This window comes from Anopheles funestus, chromosome 2RL, assembly GCF_943734845.2.
Source record: "Anopheles funestus chromosome 2RL, idAnoFuneDA-416_04, whole genome shotgun sequence".
NCBI classification, from domain to species: Eukaryota; Metazoa; Arthropoda; class Insecta; order Diptera; family Culicidae; genus Anopheles; species Anopheles funestus.
The window spans coordinates 14,347,046-14,366,725 of NC_064598.1; the positions used below are offsets into that span (position 1 = coordinate 14,347,046).

A 19,680-nucleotide genomic window follows, 5' to 3' on the forward strand; every position below is an offset into this window, starting at 1 on the left:
TTGGTGTTGTGCTAATGCCGTGCAATCAAACCACAACAAAGTGATTGTGTAACGTAGGCGAGAATAGTGCACTGTGAGATTTAGTGCATCTCTCTCTTTCTCTGTGTCTGTGTGCACTTGTGTGCGTTTGTGCTAATGTTAGTGTCCCGCCAGTTCCGATAAACAGATCTACGCAAAACTAACCTCCACCCGCCGCCCACATTCATTCGCCCCGCGCCCCGCGCCCAACCCCCCCCCGCCGGCCAACCAGTTTCCCTTTGGCACCGGTGTAGGAAAAGCGGGAAAAATTTTCCTCGATAGCGTCGGCCCCGACTGTGGGGCCAAAACCGGAAGCAATATTCTGGCACACAACACCCTCAGCATGTACGGCGGTGGCGTACTCTGCCCGTCGCCCTCGACGGCGACGGGTTTCTACAATCCGCGGGGCCAGGGTTCGGAAATCGGTGCCCTCGAGCTGGGTTTCCCGCGGGGGATGGCTCTGGTGCCGCCACCACCACACGGTCCCTGGCGCGATCCGAGCAGTCTCACCGGTACACACCTGCCCGTTGCCTCCAGCACGGCATCGGCTGCCGGGGACGATATTACGACGCTGGGCGGTCAGGGTGGTCCCCAGGGTCAGACCGGTTCGGTAGTGCCCGGTATGCAAACGTCCTCGTCATCGTCGAGCGGTGGCGGTGTAGCGCAGGATAAGAAGGACTTTATTTCCTCCTCGTCCGGTGGCTCGTCGATCGGTAGCGTCGGTCAGCATCCGTCGGTGACGGGTGCCGGCGGAACCGTGACGCAGGGCAACGTGATCGAGAAGAAAGAGTTCCTGTCGCTCCAGCAAAGCACAACGCCCGGTTCGCAGAGTATGAACTCCCAGAACGGGCAGGATCTGAAGAACCAGAACATCGAGTGTGTCGTCTGTGGTGATAAAAGTTCCGGCAAACATTACGGACAGTTTACGTGTGAAGGTAAGTGACTGAGGAAAAGATATTTTCGTGCAAAGATGCAAAACTTGTTAAGTGAAACAGATTATTTAATGCCATCCGGAAGGCAAAGTGTATGAGAAATGTGCAATTATCAAGATTCGCCCATCATTGATTGATCTGTGATCACAGCCCAAATGTATGCAATTGAGAGACAAATGTGAATTATTTTGAAAAAATAAAATCCTAAAAGACTATTTATCATCTGTTGGACATCTGTTCCCTTATCTGAATACAAAGCTGAGAATGAAATACATCAATGTAAAGCAAAAGACATTAAAAATCACAAACCAACTTTAAAACTTGTCGTCTAGTATTTGTGGAACAGCTCGTTTGCGTGTGGGAACATCTGAACCATCCCGCGGGGACTCTTGGGCCGTGAGAAAACCTTCCATTTCTCAACAAGTCCCCATACATTCCGGTGTGTATGTTTTACAACTTTTATGACTTGCCCTGTTCTCCCCCCCACACTTCACCACCCCTTGTGCAAAATGCTGTTACAAAGCATAATTGCTTCGGTTCGTGCATACGTCACCACCTCACTTCATTTCACTCGGCGTCTCTTTACGCCTTGAAGTTGTGCAAACCATTCATGCATTCAACTGCGCTTTCGACTTCATAAAAATATGATTATTGTGGGACATATTCCGTCGCTTGTCCGCACCATGAAACATCACGAACTTCAGCAACAACCACGAAGACGATGATGACGACGATGTCCACGACAGTCCGAGACAATCGACATTCGCTCTTAAAGCTACAAGCTACTGGATTTCCATACAGTTCCACGCTTCTTTCGCTTAACGAGACTCGAACCGACAACGAATTGAGACGTTGTGCCCACCAGAGGCTCGAACACACACAATTAATCAAAACAAATAAGCATAAAAAAGTCATCATTCAACTCATGTACCCAGCCCGGAGGATGCAAAGGGTAATGCAGAATGATGTGCCCTTTTTTTCATATATTCCCTTTTTTATGGATTCTTAATAGCAGTGTAGTGTAGTCGATTATTTTCACGATTTTGGCTGCCATTTCCTTGTCTTTTTCTTCTCTCGCATTGCCGCAAGCTGGACCAAGAATTTACTTTCCCCACTGCAGGTTACGATCAATATTCGGAAGCATATTCCTCAAGCAATTGACTTCTAACATTATTTTTATTATGTTTTCCAACCCAGACTGGGGTCCCTTTCCGTTACGTTGCTTCCATCTCTTCCTTCCATCTTTCTCTCTATCTTTTGCCTTACTATTTTTAAAGGAATGTACAAAAAATACGGTAAAAAATAGAAATACCGTTGCTCAGTCCCCTTCTGTGCTCTTGTTGCACTTTGGTAATTGTTATGATTTTATTTAAAAGGTTCCTTGTAATGTGTTTTTTTGTTGTTGTTGCTACTTTTGCTGCACTCTTTCTGCCGACCTCACTTATGGTTACAGATTGTTTTTTATGAGCTTTATACCATTTCTTGTACCGTGCACGTTATCTACCCTCGTGTTATTTCGTTATGCGCGGGAAGACGAGACAAGTATTAGGGAGATTGTTTTCATGCTTCCGAATCTTCCGGGTCGGTATTTCTCTTAGGCTTTGCGTTGCTTTTTTATTTATGGTGAAACATTTTTCTACCAGCGAAGGAATTCATCCGACAAATCTTGAACTTGTAAGAAAAGTCCTTGCTTGAGGAAGCGTCTTCGAGGGCACCATGGAATCGATGGCAAAACAAGATGTAAAACTGTGTATTCCTTTTTTTTCTCTTGTTGTTGTGCATTTATGGGTGAAATATGCGTATGCAAATAGTTTGCCCATTTTTCCATCCTTCAGTAAGAAGATCCCAAGGAACAAGGAACTCTAGGGGATGGTAATTTCAAAGACTCCGCCAACCCCAAAAAACATCCTCGACTGGTTGTGAATATCCTTCTCTGTTCCGGGGTAGTAATTTTCCACCTCAGTTGATTGATATCGGTATTTAATCACAGCTATCCGAAACAACAACGCCTTTCACTGGTTTACCGGTGTGTAAGGAGACAGCCGAGTATGGAAGACATATCCTCGCTTGAATCCCACATATCCAGTTGCAGTTTTCATCGCTAATGAGATGAGCAGTTCATAAGGATCTTCTCGGTGAATGGTGGAGAATGGTTTCGGAAGCGTTCTTCACCGGGACGGACGTATCAAATGTGTACGCAATGTCAAGAATAACATTATGAAAAGGGGTCACAATGGGCCAACGGGGTTTCTGCATGCTAATGGGCTAGGCTGCGTAAGGTGAATGTAAATGAGTTGTTCAAGGGGATAACACGTCGCTTACCAGGGTTGGGACAATACATACCGACAGACGGCTAATGCAATATTATTTCCGCACAAAACAAGCGCAAACAAGCGCTTCAAAAACAATACCAATACCTTCTTCTAATAAATTGGAGCTTTGTGTTAGGGGTGGCAAACTGAAACCCCTAACGGATAATTTCCCAATCAATTATCGTAATACAACAAAAAATGCTATGAAACCAAACAATCGCTGTGTCAACAGAAAGACTCGCGACCTGATTACTGCCCACCATCATTTGTCGCAAGATCCACAATTAAATTTGATAATCAAACGGTTGGGTGGCCGTGGTGGTGAAACCAACGTAAATCACAAACACCACCCCGGATCGCCCTTCACAATGGAGGCTGACATTTGACACGGCCCCATGTCTTTGAGGCTCTCTCGGTGCGCCTTTTTATATTTGTGTATAGTAGCTTTATTGTAACTGCATTTCATTTGTTCAGGTTTTTTCTTCTTTTAACCTTTGTAATTCGAAAGGAACAAGAACAAAACGGTCAAAAGTCAAACAAAATAGACACGAAGCGACAATTTAATGCGCAAGTAGAATGTATTTTCAAACTAGTTGTGGTAAAAAGTGAAACAAGTACGGTGGAAAACAGTGTCCAACGATGGCGCCAATAGGCTGCGAATGAACAAAAACTTCGAAAACAAAACATTTGATAAGAGAATTGAAACGTACGTTGTTTGGGGTCTGCACAATGTTATTATATTTTTTTCCCCTTGGGTTGTGTACCACGGTGAAGAAAAGACAAAGCTAATCTAAATCTAAACATTGCGTCACTGTGTCGGGATGGTTCGGTGATTGTGCAAATATGATACACTAATATTAGCTATCATTATGTAACTGGAGCCAGAACCGAAATCACCCGGAAGTCGGCTCACCAACTCCACTGGAGGCTGGGCTTCTTCACACCTATTTCGGCAACACAAACGGAACCGAAGGGTGCGCACCGTCGTCCTTTTGTGAAGCCGACGGAAGTGAACCGGTTTTGCTGGTTTTCCTTCGTTCTAATCCACAACTCTATTTGGTGTTTAAAAAACATTCATAACTGTGGCAAAAACTAAACACACATCCTTTGAATATGGGCGGGGGGTGCTTCACCAGAAGGATAACGAAGAGAAAATCATGCAAGGATCACATAAAGTAAAACGGAAGAAAAAACAAAAAACAAGTATTAAAACACACACTCATACAAAACCAGTAGGCATCATCCGCACGATTGATGATGATATGATCTCTACCGATCCCCGCCACCGGCACAGCTTCATGTAACTCTGCCTCCAGATGGTTCGGTTTGTGCGTCCTTGTGCGGCTCTGGTCAAATGTCAAGCTGCACTGCAGTCAATTAATCGTAAAAAGAGCCTACCGGGAGAATCAATTTAGTTATCTCGCTGGCGCTAACCTGTTTTTACAACTAGTTTTGTGGTGTTCTTTTTTCCTTTCTGTGTTTGTATGCTTTTCTTTTTCCTTTTTCCACACCAAAGCGGGAGGAAGTTGGAACGTTTTTCACCCCTTTCACTGTTGCATGAGTTTAAAATGCTTGTCTCCCAACCGTTAATAATCGTTCACACAGATGAGGTTTTTTCGTTGTTGTCGTGTCTTTTGTTTACTACTAAATGACGCACAACCAAAGGAGGAGGGAAAACTAATCAATAAAGTCACCATCATTTGCTTACATTTTACTGTCCGCTTCACAAGCAAAAGTGACGTATTTATTAATACCTTCATCTCGAACACGATCGCCCATAAAAATCGGTTCCCCCGGCCTATGTGGTTTTGTGGCCCAAACGGTGACACGAACCGAGCGCGAAGGTGCGGGAAAAGGTAAAATAATTTTTAAAAAATACTTATCTTCCACCGACCGCAAGTGACGGGCTACACGACACGTGTCCGGGATTGCACTTTTTGTTGATCGATTGTTGGAGGCGAAAAAAATAACCTTCCCAACAAACGGCGCCATCCGTTGTGGCGGAGCAAGAGCAGCAAGGGGTGTTTGTGACCATCGGCATGTGTCAGAAGGTCAATTGCGTATTTGCTGTCGCGTTTATGGTGTCCAATCCTTGGCACCGAACGTAACGCTTACTGTCTGTACGATGCGCTGGTGCACAGGCCGATGTGCACCAAAGGGTCTATTTTTATGAAGTAAGTTATGAGAGGCCCTCTTCTACGTTTAAAGAGGTACAACGTTACGTGTCCCTTTTGCACAGATGGACATTCGCAAAATGTCGATGTTTGTGGAACATGACATTAATGCGAGCTTTAAAGTTAATGTTCCTACTATTAACAGATTAGATACGCAGGTTTGCTAACCTGAGTTGCATAAATTTGTTGCAGTTGTTACATCCACATAAAAGGGCTAATAAAAGTTGATTGATAGAAAAGCACGACCGATTTGATACATCAAGGCATTTCCATTCGTTCATCGAAAAAGACGATCCTGTGCCAGCGTTGGCCAGCCGGCAACCCGACCACAATATTACATGCTGCTGTTGCTGCTACTGATAAGAAGCGCCTGCGTCGTGTCTGGACATTCCGGATATGGTTCACGGTGTCTCCGTGGTGCGAGTGTGTCTGTGTGGTCACGACAGTTTACAAACATACGTGTGCTCATTTCCAGTGAAGATGCCGTGTACCGTGTGTTCACTATCGCGCCAGTTAATAGTGGTAGTCGCGTACAATCAGCATGGCGTCAAATGGTGCACAACGACGGCCAGGAGAATGTTTTGATTTTTTCAACCTCCAACCATCAGAATCCAGCCACTATCAGAACCGAATGGAGGCTGTGTTTTTTGGGGTGTTTTGCGATAAGCAGTGCGCGGTTCAATTTATGAGGTTTTTTTTTCTCTCGATGTGATGTGCTTCTTACTCTGCTTTATACACCTCTGCGATTGCGTCTTCGACTCGGTTCAGTCTGTCTGGCCATTACCGGCGGGACGGTGGTGCTGTGTGTTAGGGGTGAAACTCCCCCCGTACCAGTGTTACTAGGCGAGAGTGTTGGTTCGATTCCTTTTTTTTATGTGTACTAAAAGAACAATAACAAAGAAGAGTGAAAAAAAACATTCTACCGAAGTAGATCGTTAAAGCTGAAAGGATTGTCTCATGAACGTTAGTGTGCCAAGGTGACTATCTCATTGGCTAACCGTGAGGAGTCATCATCAATGGTCGGTACGGTTTACTGTGCCATCACTCCCAACCAGCTGATCGTGTGTTTACGAGTGAAGTTTTTGTGTGCGCTTGTTGTGACTCTGTCCCGCTATCTCAAGGTGCACGGTTTAGCTTCCATCAAACGGTGCATAATTGCAGTGTACAGGTGGGCGATTACAATCATGCAAAAAAGTGCATCCAATGCTTCCGTGACTTAGAACCTAGACAGCCGGAACTGTTCAAGAGCATCAGCAACACACCAAAAAGCACAACAACACCAAGAATTCGTTCCAAGAATTGAGCCATCAATGTCTTCACGATGTGAAATATGACTATCCTCCGTCTCATCCACAGCGGCTAACGAACTTTACCGGCATAATGCTCTTGTTTTTGTTTCGCACACTAGCGCGAAGGAAAAACGGAAAATTTATTCCAAACATGCAATCTTTTCCAGTAGGTAATCTGGATCTGGAAGGGAACTTCGTTTGCGGTTGGGAGTTGCCGTTTCCAAACATTCTTACGATTATCTCATCCACCGGTGGATCCACACTTGTTTTGTTCGACCAGTTCCCGTTTTTGTACTTTATGATGCCAATCGCTACCGCTCAAAGCGGAAATTAATTACTACAAAGTAATCGCATCATTTTCTCGCCCACGAAATAGACTTAAACCGGGGGCACGCAATTTCACACTTTGGCGTAGGACGTTTGTTTTGCTTTGATCATTCTGTTACGAGATTGTTGATTCGCGCTCGGCTAACTCTTCAACATGTGTTACTCTTCCGGTGATATACACGGAATGTTATGCAAGCCGCACACGTTGGAGTTGATATCTTTACCGATACCGAAATGAATCACCTCTCCGTAAGAAGGTGAGCATTAGGGTGGCGAAAATTGTGCAATCACGATAATGCTCCGAACTTCTCGAGAATTGCTTCACTAAATCCCAGAATTTCTTGGTAACTTCCACCGCGTGATGAAGGGAGGAATTCTGTTAGAAGCTTCCCTAATTCGACTAATTACCCATAACTGTCCACTGTTGCTTACCGGTCAGGTTGCTCGCATTTTTTTTCTCAAGAACTTCCCACCGGACCGTAAAACCGTGCCGGCACGATAGGGCGGCTTCCCGTTCTTGTTCTCGCCGGCATTCTGCGGAAGTTACTCAACCATTTTATTAGGGCGACGGTTTCTTTCGCTTTCATCCGGAGCATTGGTTGGCGTCGCATCGATTACACAGACGCCTACCGAAATGTCGGTAAAACTGGGCTAACGAAGAATGCGTAGTTTTCACCACGGAATTCCACAAAACGGAGCGCCTACCGGTGGATACGGAACTCCTAAAAAGAAGAACAAAAAAAAGCGATTTAATACCATATAGCACAACACACCGTACCAATTAAAATCAACACATCGTTACTGACCGGTTCGAGAACAAGAACAATTCGTCACGAAATCATCGCACAATCCTTTACCCTGCCTAATGTGGACTGATTGCCATTGTTGCGAATACAATCGATACCGTCCTCCGGTACGCTGGCAGCCGAGGTTTGATCCCCACCGAACCGAGCTCCATTTACGGAGGTGAAGAACCCGTAGAGGAACCCAACGCTGAAACCTCTGAGCCGGTACAGTGCACCCTCTTTAATGGTTCACCGTGTACTTCTGGGCCGGGTCATCTCCAAACGGCCAGTGCAGAACGAGGTGTGCAACCCGGGTCGCCATGGGTCAGGCAGCGAAACGAGCCGAGGACCAGAACAGGGAAAAAACGGGGTGGTTTTTATTAACTATTAACCTCAATCGAGATGATCGTGGCAGAGGATGGGTTTGTAGTGGATGCTGCACGAAACCCCATGGATGGGGAACGGGTGGTGGAAACTCACGCGACTACAATTTCCAACTCACTCGCCGCGAACTATCCAAAACCGGGATCGATCGATTTTCGATTTTAATCCAGCTGGATACAAAGCGATGGGAATAAGGGAATCGGGGTAGAAGCGAGAGATAAGACGGTTTTGATATGGCTTACCGTTGTATGGGGACGAGCGGGACAAAATGCGCGCGCGCCCATGATGAAGTGAGCAAAAATCGTGACCTACTCGTGCCCGCGATCAACTAACCCACCAACAGTTCTGTTTTCAAAGCCACGGACACAGGAACGCATAAGTAAATCCCGGGGCTTTTTTTCATGTTTGTGACTTCTTCTACTTTGGTTAGGGGGGTCAGGTCGATTTTGACGCACGCGGTCACACACACACACACACACCCGCCCTGTTTATCCCTTTTATCCTAAACGTGCTTCCTCTCCCGGGCAATGTTATTGTTTTGCCTTACCTCACAGCTCCTACCCTTCTTTTGTGTCTACATGTACATATATTCTTCTCAGTGTTCATCCACATTCATCAACTCTTGCGTGATGCGGAGTCTATTATGGCTTTTCGTCGCGATCCGCGATCAATCGTTTCGATCAATCAGCCACCCACACTACTCGCAGAACGAACCACTTCCAACCATGGTACCAAAAGACCCGATCATTCGCGACCGTCTTCTTTCGTCGCTTATTAATAATGTGAACGCGGCTCTCTGCCGGTGCCGGTATGGATTGGATCGGTGAGAAATCAAGGGAATGTTTATAAAACACCAAACCCATCACCATCACCCTTTTGCGATCCGATTATTATAGATCTTGAAGATGATGATGATGATGAAAACGATCAATATAATTAGTTGCCATCATCATCAGCGTCTAAATAGTGAAGCCTTTTCCGTGATTCTTTTTTATCGTTTTCTGATAATTATAATGAGCCGTAAGCACTGACGAAGAGGGAAACAATTCTAAAAGCATAACCACGTAACGTTTGTTTAAATTTCTTAACTCACAATCAGTTCCCAATCAAATTGAATCATATTAAGCTTCATTCGCCCGGTCCCGAATCGAAGTTGGGCTCGGTGTTGTTCGCGGTTTCTTAAATTGATTTTAATTAACTCAAATGCTTCCCAATGCACTCTCCTAAAGCCTCCTTTTTATGTATGCTGAATCAGACTGACATGCGCGCTTATTCAACGCTAGATACGGTACCGTTTTGTGACTCGAAGACAACGCACATCAGCTTCCTACCACTCCGCTGTTCCCTCCTCGAAGGTTCACTTTTACAACGCCTCCCAACACGACAAAACCCCATCAACCCGATGTTCGAGCTTTTCGAGTGGCACACTATTTTTAGCGATGTCTTTATTGCGCGACTATTCCACTTTACCGCGCTCAAGCTCATCGCATCCCTCTTCGCCGTCGGGTGCCACATAGATGGTGTTGAAGATTCGATCCCATGATTAGCATCCCAGCGGACGATGCGCGCGCGCGCGCGACAAGAGTGGCAACATTGTGGTACCCACTCGTATGCTACAAAACAACAAGAAGAAAACAACAAGTGATGTTAATTCCATCGAATGATGACACTTGAACAACAAACGATTTACCTGGTCGCTGACGAAAAGGAACTCTACTCCTCACGTTATCCACAGTAACATCGGATGGCTTTTGCGAGTGACGACATTTTAAACCCATTCACACGGATGTTTTTGCCACATGGAGTTCGGTTTCTAAAAGTGATGGAAAGTTTTAGTTGAGTTATTGAACAACGAACGCCGGATCGGCCATGGAACCATAACGTGGCGCTGTATTAATTGTAGTATGTTTGCAACACTGTTTACCCGTCGGATGATTTACGTCCCTATTTTTTGCTTCTTCCATTTCCATCTGGCCCGGCGTTTGGTTAATGAAAAACTTTCCCCAATATTTAGAGGCGGTGTAGAACGTTGACGGGGTTTTACTTCCTCCGCCAGGGGGGCAAAAATCTCGGGTGAAGTTCTTCCTTTTGCCTCCTTCTGCTGGTGCACCAATGTTTACTTATGAACTTTTTAAAGGCTCATTGGGGTATTTCTGGTCCTGGTCCTGGCTGGTAGATGTCCAGAGTTAGTTTTTGTTGTGTGCAGTTATCTGCTTCGTACGAGCTCGAAGCAACAAAAGCGGACTATTTCTGGTGAGAACGATCGGACCGTTCCGTTCCATCCTCGAGCAAAGATGATTTATTAACAATGAGTTTTAACGGTGATGATATTGTTTTATTAGCAAACTGTTTGGATTTACCGACCGGGACGTGAGCAAAACCGTGAAACGAAGGAAAGTAAATGATACATTTTACGTACTCTTTAGGGGATGAGATATCCCAATGTACAGAATAGAAATGAGCAATTGATTTAGTATAGCAACCTTGGTTAATTTACATGAAGATTAAATAACCAACAATAATCGGACCGCAATTAGTTAATTTTCTAGTTTTTCCTCCCTGGTGCTAAACAAATCTCAAATGTTCACATTTTCCTTCCGAAGGTCAAAGGCTACTCGAACTTAAAGTCCCATTCCGTAATTCGATAATTATCGCTGTGTTTGCAATTGCAACAAACACCGGACACACGAAAACCACCGTGTAAGAGGAACGAGAACACTACAAAAAAACAAAAAAATCACAAAACCCCCAGAGCCTGGGAACTGTGGGCCAGCCGCACTCAGTGATTCCAATTTTAATTCCGCCCTCGTTCGATTCTACCAAAGGGCCACAAGTGGCCCGAATGGCGCGCGCGCGCACACACACTCACTCTTTCTAGCAATCGATTTTAATTCAATATTATTTTGTTGCCCGTTGAGCACACGGCAGAGTTGCGATGCAAGTTTGCCCCACGGACACACTGCTACAGGCCGTACTCGCCCCTACGGCGGCTTTGCCGCACCAAAGCTCCCGTCGAGACTCGGTCGGAATTGGAGAAGATAATAGCCCGGTAAGTCACCGTGAACGGATCTCGCTACCCGTCCGAATATCGGCAGAGAAGCGGTACCCCCAGCGGTGCATTCTCGGTATCGTACGATGCGAAATTCGTCTTCCCTGGTCAAGCATTTCGGGCAACGGTCCGAATCCGGTCCCGGGGAGTTTCGGGGTGGGAAGTTTCGTAGGAAATAAACTCATAAGTACCTGCAAGTCGTGATCTTATTCTTTATGCATCTTGGAACGAAGCCTACCAACGATCGATGCGGAACAGTCGGAGGCTGAAACAGGAAATATCTCGATGCGATCGTTGCGCGCCCATGCTGCGCGCTTGCCCCGTACACAGTGTCGCACGGTTTTTGCACAGACTTTGGCGCAACTCCACGCTTCCCAGGAACCGTGTGCGGATAACGGTTTAATTATGTTTTAAGGCAAAGCGAAACACACAGCGCCGGTAATAGGGTTAATGAAATGATTTCGAGTAGGTGGATGAAACACTGGCAATGGACTGACTGTATGGCGGTTGGATAGAGGGTTTTGCAAAAAAAGCACACACACAACACCAAAAAAGATGCACTAAACGCAACGATTCAAGAACGAAAGGAAATAAAATCGCAGTACGGCCCTAGAAGGGCGCACAATCACAATGTGTTTCGTTTTGTTTTTTTTTTCTTCCTCTTTCCTGCACTGCCATAAAGTCTTCCACTGGATCGACGTGTGTGCGAGCGCGCGCGCGCGACCCAATCCGCGCACACATATTCGATCTTCTCGACGCAAGACCCGATCGTCTTATCTTGGCGCATCGATCGAAAAATAATTTATTATTTCATATGCCCCTTTTTATTAACTGCTGCACGACTGCACTGCGTCGCTTATCTTCTCACTCCGCTCGTTGCATTTACTGCTTCTGCTCCGTCCCGCGACCGGTGGGGTAAAGAAATTGCTTTTCAAACTCCTCCGGCACAGGGATGGATGGAGCCTTTTTTTTGGGATGATCGTGTTTACTTTCCCGGCCGGTTGCGCCGGATAAGCGGCCCATGATCGATCGTTCGCTGACGGACGGTCTCGAGTTTAGTGTTTTGCCCCGTGTTTCTCGGTTGCTTTCGATGAGTGGAAAATTATAAGATGGGAAAATTTTCACCACCAGATAACGACACGAACGGCGCGCAACGGCGAAAGGTGATGTCGCTTGCCGTTTGTCAGCTTTGTATCGGTGCAGAACCGGGGTACAAATTGTTGGTACGTTACCGTCAGGATTTGATGATCATGAAATGATCGCAATATGATTTAAAACAAATGTTTCCGCACATTAAAAAAAGACACAACAGTGTGGGGAACGGATGCTAAATTATGGGCTCAATTTCGGGCACTGATTTTTAATCAAATGCAATTCAATTAAACCTACATGTACGTCACTCGGTCATACGCTACAGTGACAAAACCGGTGATCGACCATGTGTCGTAAAGTAAGAACTGTTTTTATTCCAATTCCGCTACTTTCCAGTCGCTCACAGCACCTCACAAAAGCGTGCCTCTTTCCACCGTACGGGGTGGCGTTGGACGGTAAACTAAAAACACAAAAATCTCGAAAAACCATTGTGCATGCAAATTTATGCAAAATTATTTCCTGTTAAGCATTCGGGCGATATAAAACGCGACACCTTCCAACCGACCGGCTGTTTTGATATTGGAGATATCGAAAGGCGGAATGTAGAGAAACTGTAACCCATACGAACCTTTGGCCGTTGGCCAAATTTCCAATCCTGACGACTCATTCATGCCCGCGTACATTGATAGGGTAACGGGGGAGCACCGTCGTTGATTTGCCGTCGGGGGCCACTGGAGACTGCAGCTAGTTACAGACACATACACACCGTCAATGTGTGACCGACTCCTTGTATAGTTTATGAATAATGTATTCATACATCATATGTTCCTTTTCTCCTTTGGTACCGTAGCCGTGTGAGTTCTGAAACTGACTACAAAAAAAATCCATTTTCCCGTAGGGCAGACTACAGATGTAAAGGCACACCAAGCACAACAGAGTATTCTAAAAGGATACTATTTTTCGCCCCTCTTTCTACCTTCTAAAAACTGTCACGATTCTTCTTCGGCCGATGCAAACGGGGCACACCACCAACGCAAGAAGGTGGCGAAGGGTTCATAATCAATTATCTTCCAACGAACCACAAAATTATCTCGTTATGCATCCAATCCGCCCTCTCTCGCTTGGAGCGGTAAGAGCCTGGCCAAACACCGACACGGCCCTGTATGCAATATGCTCACCCAGTTTGGCCTCAGGACATTGCAATGGGGGCCCTCTGTTGTTCGGCCCCCTTGTGTACGGGACCGTTCTCGTGGGTGAACGGAATGGAGATTCACTTACGCCCGGATCTAGATAAATAGGTGTATCGTCGGATTTTTTAATTTAATTATCCCGATTTCTCTGCCCCTCCGGGGACGTGATGGATGGTACGAAGCGAGAAACGAATCCGTGTGTATAACTTAGTCTTTGCATAAGTTTGCTATTTAGATATGGTTCTCCAGTGCTTCAGGGTTTTTTTTTCTTTTTGGTTAGCATAATCGTACCATCTGAAATCGTGCGATTTTGCGAAGAGATTTTTTAAGGTGGAAAGAAGGAACACAACAAACATATCTCTTAAATGTGTTTTATTCACCCAGAGTTTAGTGCGAAGAATTGGACGAATAAAACAAACATTCCAAATTGTTTCTGGTATCGGAAACCTCAAGGAAGCTAAATAAATTTCTACCTCAAAACTCATCAACATCAAACAGCTCTTCCGACAGAGATTGTTCGCGACTTCCACACAGCCCAACATGTAATGTGCTACAAATTGAGCGTTAATCTTAAATTAAGCAATTCCCATCGCTGCACCGCCGGTGCATTGACCACCCGAGATGGTTGCGGGACGTGACGGCTGCCAAACGAACCGTACCTACGATAATCGGCATTGCTGTCTCGATTGCATTACACATATTACAGGTGTGCATTATGAGTGATGCATCTTCAACGGACCAACCTGCCCACAGTACGCTGCACACTCTAATTATCCAAGAACGCATCCAAGGCGACTCGTAAACAACAAACCGACCTACCTCGAGTACCTTTCCAACTTCTTTCTGTTTTTTTTTCCTATCCGAGCGCCCGATAATGAGATAAATAATGAGACCCAACGTAGGCGCTTCCGCGCGGTTATTTAAATTTCAAATTCCCTCACACATTTGCTACATTCAGTTCTTCAATCGGGTGAGAGCACAGCACACCAGTTTTCGGTGGTTTTGTGCAAGCTTTTGATCTTCTCCGGCGACCTCCCAGGGTAGTGGTCAGGCAGCACTGGAGCCGGTTCAATAATGAAGTGACCCCAACGGAGGCGAGATGTAATTTAAAAACAAAACTCTCTTCTTCATCCTAAGCTTAGCTTCCAGCTGCATCAATAGCTGCCCAATACAAAAACCCACCGGGAACCGATGCTACCGGGTGGGATTTTACTATTCCACGTGGTCCGGTCGTCCGGCTGTCTGGGGCTTTTGGTTCTGGTTCTTCACTCTTCATCATTACATATTATTATGATTATTATATGCAGATTGTGTCGGTACGTGCGTCGATATTCGGAAGCGCGAAACTGCTTTTGTCCCGCAGCGGTACCGAGAGGCCGAGAACGAACCAGATCGTTCCCAACCTTGCCTTGACCACGTGATTGCTGCATCGGCAAACCCGTTCTTCGCTCGCTAATTTACGTTAACGGAGCTGAAGTAGAAGTAGTGAGAGGATCCGTTAATATCCCATTACCAGGCTTTGTAACCATCACTCCCGCACCGGGTCGCACTGTGTGGTGTTTATGCTTAACGTCAATTTTATTGTTTTTCTCCATTCGGCATGCATAGGAATGAGCTTTGATTTATAGCCTTCACAAACTCCCCGGCGAACGGACGACCGTACCGATCCTTCTGATTGATCCTTTGGTGGCGGTTTTGCGGTTGAAAATTGAAATTCATATTGTTAAAGTTCGTGCATAAAAGTGCATAAAAACTGAGTTCTCCCCGTAAGGGACACATCCATCTGGACATCTGGACGCAAAAAAACCCCTCCAAAGCACGACAACCGCGCGAAGGCTCCCGGTACTGCCGCAGTGAGTTGTTATAACTCAATTTATCACCCATTTTAACCAAACCGCGATCACAACACCGTACCGAATCGGAAACAATTGTCTTCGAAGTCTCGTACCAGATTTTCTACCACGCTTGGGCCAACGCTTTTTTGCTTCTGGGTGGGTTTTCCGATTTTTCCAAAGCAGGGACGGAACCACTGCCACTTGGGAAACGGTTTTACGATGCATTCGTCTTTTTGCGGATTGGTGTAGCCGAAACGAGTCGTCCAACGACCAGGTTTCGTAAGGTGAGTGTCAATTAGACACGACTGCCAATGCAACCGCCGGAAGAGAAATTTATGCTTCTCCGCAAATCAATCTGTCGAAATGAAACTTTCCGTTTTTACGATCTTTCCCAGCCGGGCTGTTTCGGTTTTACGGTTTGCAATATATTCTAAGCATAGAACAGCATAGAACGCAAAAAACCAGCGCTCTTTTCGCTTTATCTTCTTTGCTTTCTAGCTAACAAAATGCATCACCGAGCGCACTCTTGTGCCCGTTCAGCAACCAAGTGTTATGTAAATGAATGTGAAACCGTCATTTCCTTTCGGAGCGCATCTATCGTAGCTATATATTCTTGTGCTTCAGTCCCAGCTTAACTAAAGCATAACTTTTTCTTTCTACTAAATGACCACATCATGATGCTCCATCTCAAACATGTACGCACTGTGTTCAGGGGCAAACAATGGTTCTCTGGTTAGACGTAGAAGAAACATCGAAGCATTGTTTTGTGCCACATTCAAATGCACCCCGGAATGCAATTCGTCTATTATAACAAGAGCGTGAAAGCGAAAAAAAAGTGTCTTCATATTTGAACCAACAACATCCACCCATCATTGTTAGGTCTTTTGGAACATTTTTTTTGTTGAGGTTTGACGTAAAGAATGAAACATAAAAACAACCCTAGAGAGCACAACACCGGGGAGAAATAGCAATCGTCCCCGACATTTTCTATCCGTAATGCACGCAATTCTTTCCCGTCAGCAGGAGTCCAAATGCGTTGGTATGGGTCGGGCCGATACATTCGCAACATTTGAACAAAATAGCCGACATTGCCCTCGAGCGGAGCAAAAGCGAGCAAGGATACCGATTGAAATTGTTCCTAATTAATAGGACCCACCCTGGAGCGATTTGGTTACAATGTTACCGTTACGCCTTCCCATTGGCTTCCCGTTGACTCCACCAGGAGCCGTTGTTACCGGTGAACCGATGCCGATTGTTTGACAGTTTATCAGGATCGGCCCCTTTATTTTTTGGTGCTGTCACCAAGAATAGACACCATGGTGCGTGTGCACGTTTCTTTTTGGTTCGCTGGAACTCCTTAAGGAATCCGTACTTATGTGACATTACACACCGAGATTAAAGGACAAGAGGAGCAACATAAAAAAAACAAGCCTTAAGGAAACAGTATTGCAAATTGCTCTCATTCTCAACGGCAGGAGACCACAAAGGTTGGCAAGTTCGCAACCGAACCAGTTGGTTGGTTGGCTTGATGGATGATTAAAATGTTCCCAACCAACGCTACGGAGCAAGAGCATGGAAAGCCTATCGAGTCATTATCGAGAACCCCGGTCTTCTTGTGCCTAAAAAGCCGGCAACTTTCGCCGCCAAAGATCGACGCTCACTGATACCGCAAAAGGGACGGCACCGGGTAAGTGAGCGACCGCGGTCACTTCAGCTAATTACGCCGACAGGGAGGTTAAACTAATTAATCTTTCCACGAAAAAAGGGTAAAAGCTTACGCCGCCCTGCGCGTTATATTAAGGGTAAGGTAGATCGAATCCCTCAGCCCAATGGTGGCTGGGCGGTTGGTGGTGGCGCTAAAAGATCCGCCCCGAAAAACAGTCCAAAGATCACTCTCCATGGACACGGGAAAGCCAACTAAATAGCTTCATCCATCGATCAAAAGGTACCACGCGCGAAAGCATCCACTACACTTCGTAATCGATCGACATTTGACCAGACGTCAAGATCACGTGTTGATGTCGTTAATGTGTATGAAGTTTTAAAGTGTAGACTCGTTCAATATCATTGTCCTGCGGTATAGTCCTGTATTTTAACTTCTTCCCCATTTCGTTTTCTCTCCCTCTCTTCCAGGCTGTAAATCATTCTTCAAACGCTCAGTACGACGGAATCTCACCTACTCCTGCCGGGGCAATCGAAATTGCCCGATCGATCAGCACCACCGAAATCAGTGTCAGTTCTGTCGACTACGAAAGTGCCTCAAAATGGGAATGCGACGTGAAGGTAAGCTTGGTAAAAACAGATTTTCTACTCCTCTTTGCATGTACTTCACATCCAACTGTTCGCCAAACGCTATGACATAATCAGAATCGCTAGCCGTCGTCTGCAATACATATGCTACTGTGGTCTGTGTGGGTGTTTTACTTCTAGATAATTAGATTCGACAGTTTGCACCCTGAACGGTGTTGTTCCCTTTTTTGCACGTTTTGTTTTAACAACGGGAGGAAGCCCTTGGTAGCTTGGTCGCTTGCGTGTAACAACCCAGAAAGCCGTTACCGCATTCGCACGTCAAGTGACAAACGATGTCAAACAGTTGCCGTGTAGGTGAAGCGGTGTCGTCATCGACCCGCTAAGGTTGCTGACATTCTAAAGTTACTAACAACCGCGACATCGTTGCAGAACTCTTTCAAAATCAAACAAATGTGCGTCTCACGGGTCTTTCAACCAGCCATCGAAATTCTTCATTTTCGGCCGAATTCCTTGAGGCGCTGCAACATCAGCTGCAAGGAAAACCAGATCTTTGAGAATCTTGAGAATTCATTCAATTAGTCTTTTGCCTGGAGTGACATACTGTTTTGATACTCCCAGGAAGCATTGTTGTGCTTTTTTACGCTACGAGCAAAAACCACGAGGGAGCTCAAATGTATTTCCAACGAAAGCAACTTTAACCCTTCCATTATTGGCCGCGGGCGAATATTGTACGACCAGGGAGTATCGTTAAGTAATTACTGTTTTTCTCAAGACTGTGCTACGCATTGTTGCTATTGCTATGCTTGACTTTTCTGAAAGGCGGCAACAATAATATCGTTTCCACGTGAACACCTCACCGGTAACGACACGACAAGGCGTCACGCCAGGAAGAAAAGAACCTAAAGCAATTGTTCACCGCATGGGCCAAAACGCGACAGCTCCTTAGGGATCCTCCTGTCGATCCTTGTAACAGTTTCACGTTTGGGATGCAATTTTTTGAGAAACAGTTGACAACATTTTCTCATCGAAAGTGCACTCGATGTGACCCTCTTATCATTCCGCTACAATCAATTGTTACATGTTGCTTTTGGAAGCGAATCACAACATTCCTGACTTTGTATGGCTTTGTTTCCGGGAGTTCACTCGATGAGAATGATTCCAGATAATATTGATCCCATCGAGTTCCCAGGTGAGCCGCCGGATGAGTTCTCATCAAGTACATATCCCGCTGCTAGTATGAGGAACCAATTGAACACAAGGATCTTGCAGTATGGACGTTTGTGACACTTAGAACAATTGCGTATCAAAATAGGACCGAGGCTTGAGTGGTTGCATGTCAAAAACATGCTTCCTGATATGTATTTCCCCGTAATGTTCGTATGGACCTCAATTGAAACGCTAACGGAAATTTTCATGTCATGTTCGTGTGCTATCCCGCAGCTAGAACGATACTTCACACTGGCAGACCGAAAAGGACGATGATTTATGAAATCGTTATGATTTTTAATATTTAAAACAAATATACCCGACTTAGAACATACATTACGAAGTCCGTTACGCAGTCCTGCCCTTGTTCGCCAGATTTAAGGGAAAAAGGGGTTCATGGCTATATTCCGTTGCGCCACCAGCACGTTGCTTGCCTTTGCGTTAGAAACAAAAGAAGGTCTTCCGAAATGGGACGCCCGAAAAGCGCTAAGCATTGACCAGACATTGCACCGTATCGGTAATGGAATATTTGAACTATTCTTGCCAGACCATTATCTGCAGCGCCGTGGAAGATTTATTGCCTAGTCGAAGGATAAAGGGCCCTAAAACGATGCGAAAGGAAAAATATTACGAAAAATAATCATAATAATGACTGGACACTGTCCGGTACGGAACTCGATCGGGACTTTTACACCGAAAAGGATGACCACCATCCGTGTCTTCGGTTGGTTCGCACTAATCCGCTGAGAAACCAGCGCACAGGAAGGTACACTCCAAGCGTCTGTGAGAATATTACGGAAGAACCGGTTTTCTATTGCACACCCTTGGTCTTATTGT

At 45.5% G+C, this 19,680-nt stretch overlaps 1 protein-coding gene across 5 annotated transcripts in view; it reads left to right on the top strand.

Moving 5' to 3' along the window:
• Window positions 1-215: 215 nt before the first annotated feature.
• The window catches only part of LOC125764981 (nuclear receptor subfamily 2 group F member 1-B), a 71,485-nt gene continuing 52,020 nt past the window's right edge, over window positions 216-19,680 (top strand). For 2 of the 5 annotated variants that reach the window (XM_049429779.1, XM_049429777.1), the window contains exons 1-2: window positions 216-953; window positions 17,521-17,679. In XM_049429779.1, coding sequence (XP_049285736.1) covers window positions 362-953; window positions 17,521-17,679 — 751 coding nt within the window. In that variant the 5' untranslated portion in view covers window positions 216-361. Of the gene's footprint in view, window positions 954-5,142; window positions 6,605-17,520; window positions 17,680-19,680 lie in introns of those variants that run through there. The other 3 variants (XM_049429781.1, XM_049429778.1, XM_049429782.1) reach the window with 2 other exon arrangements.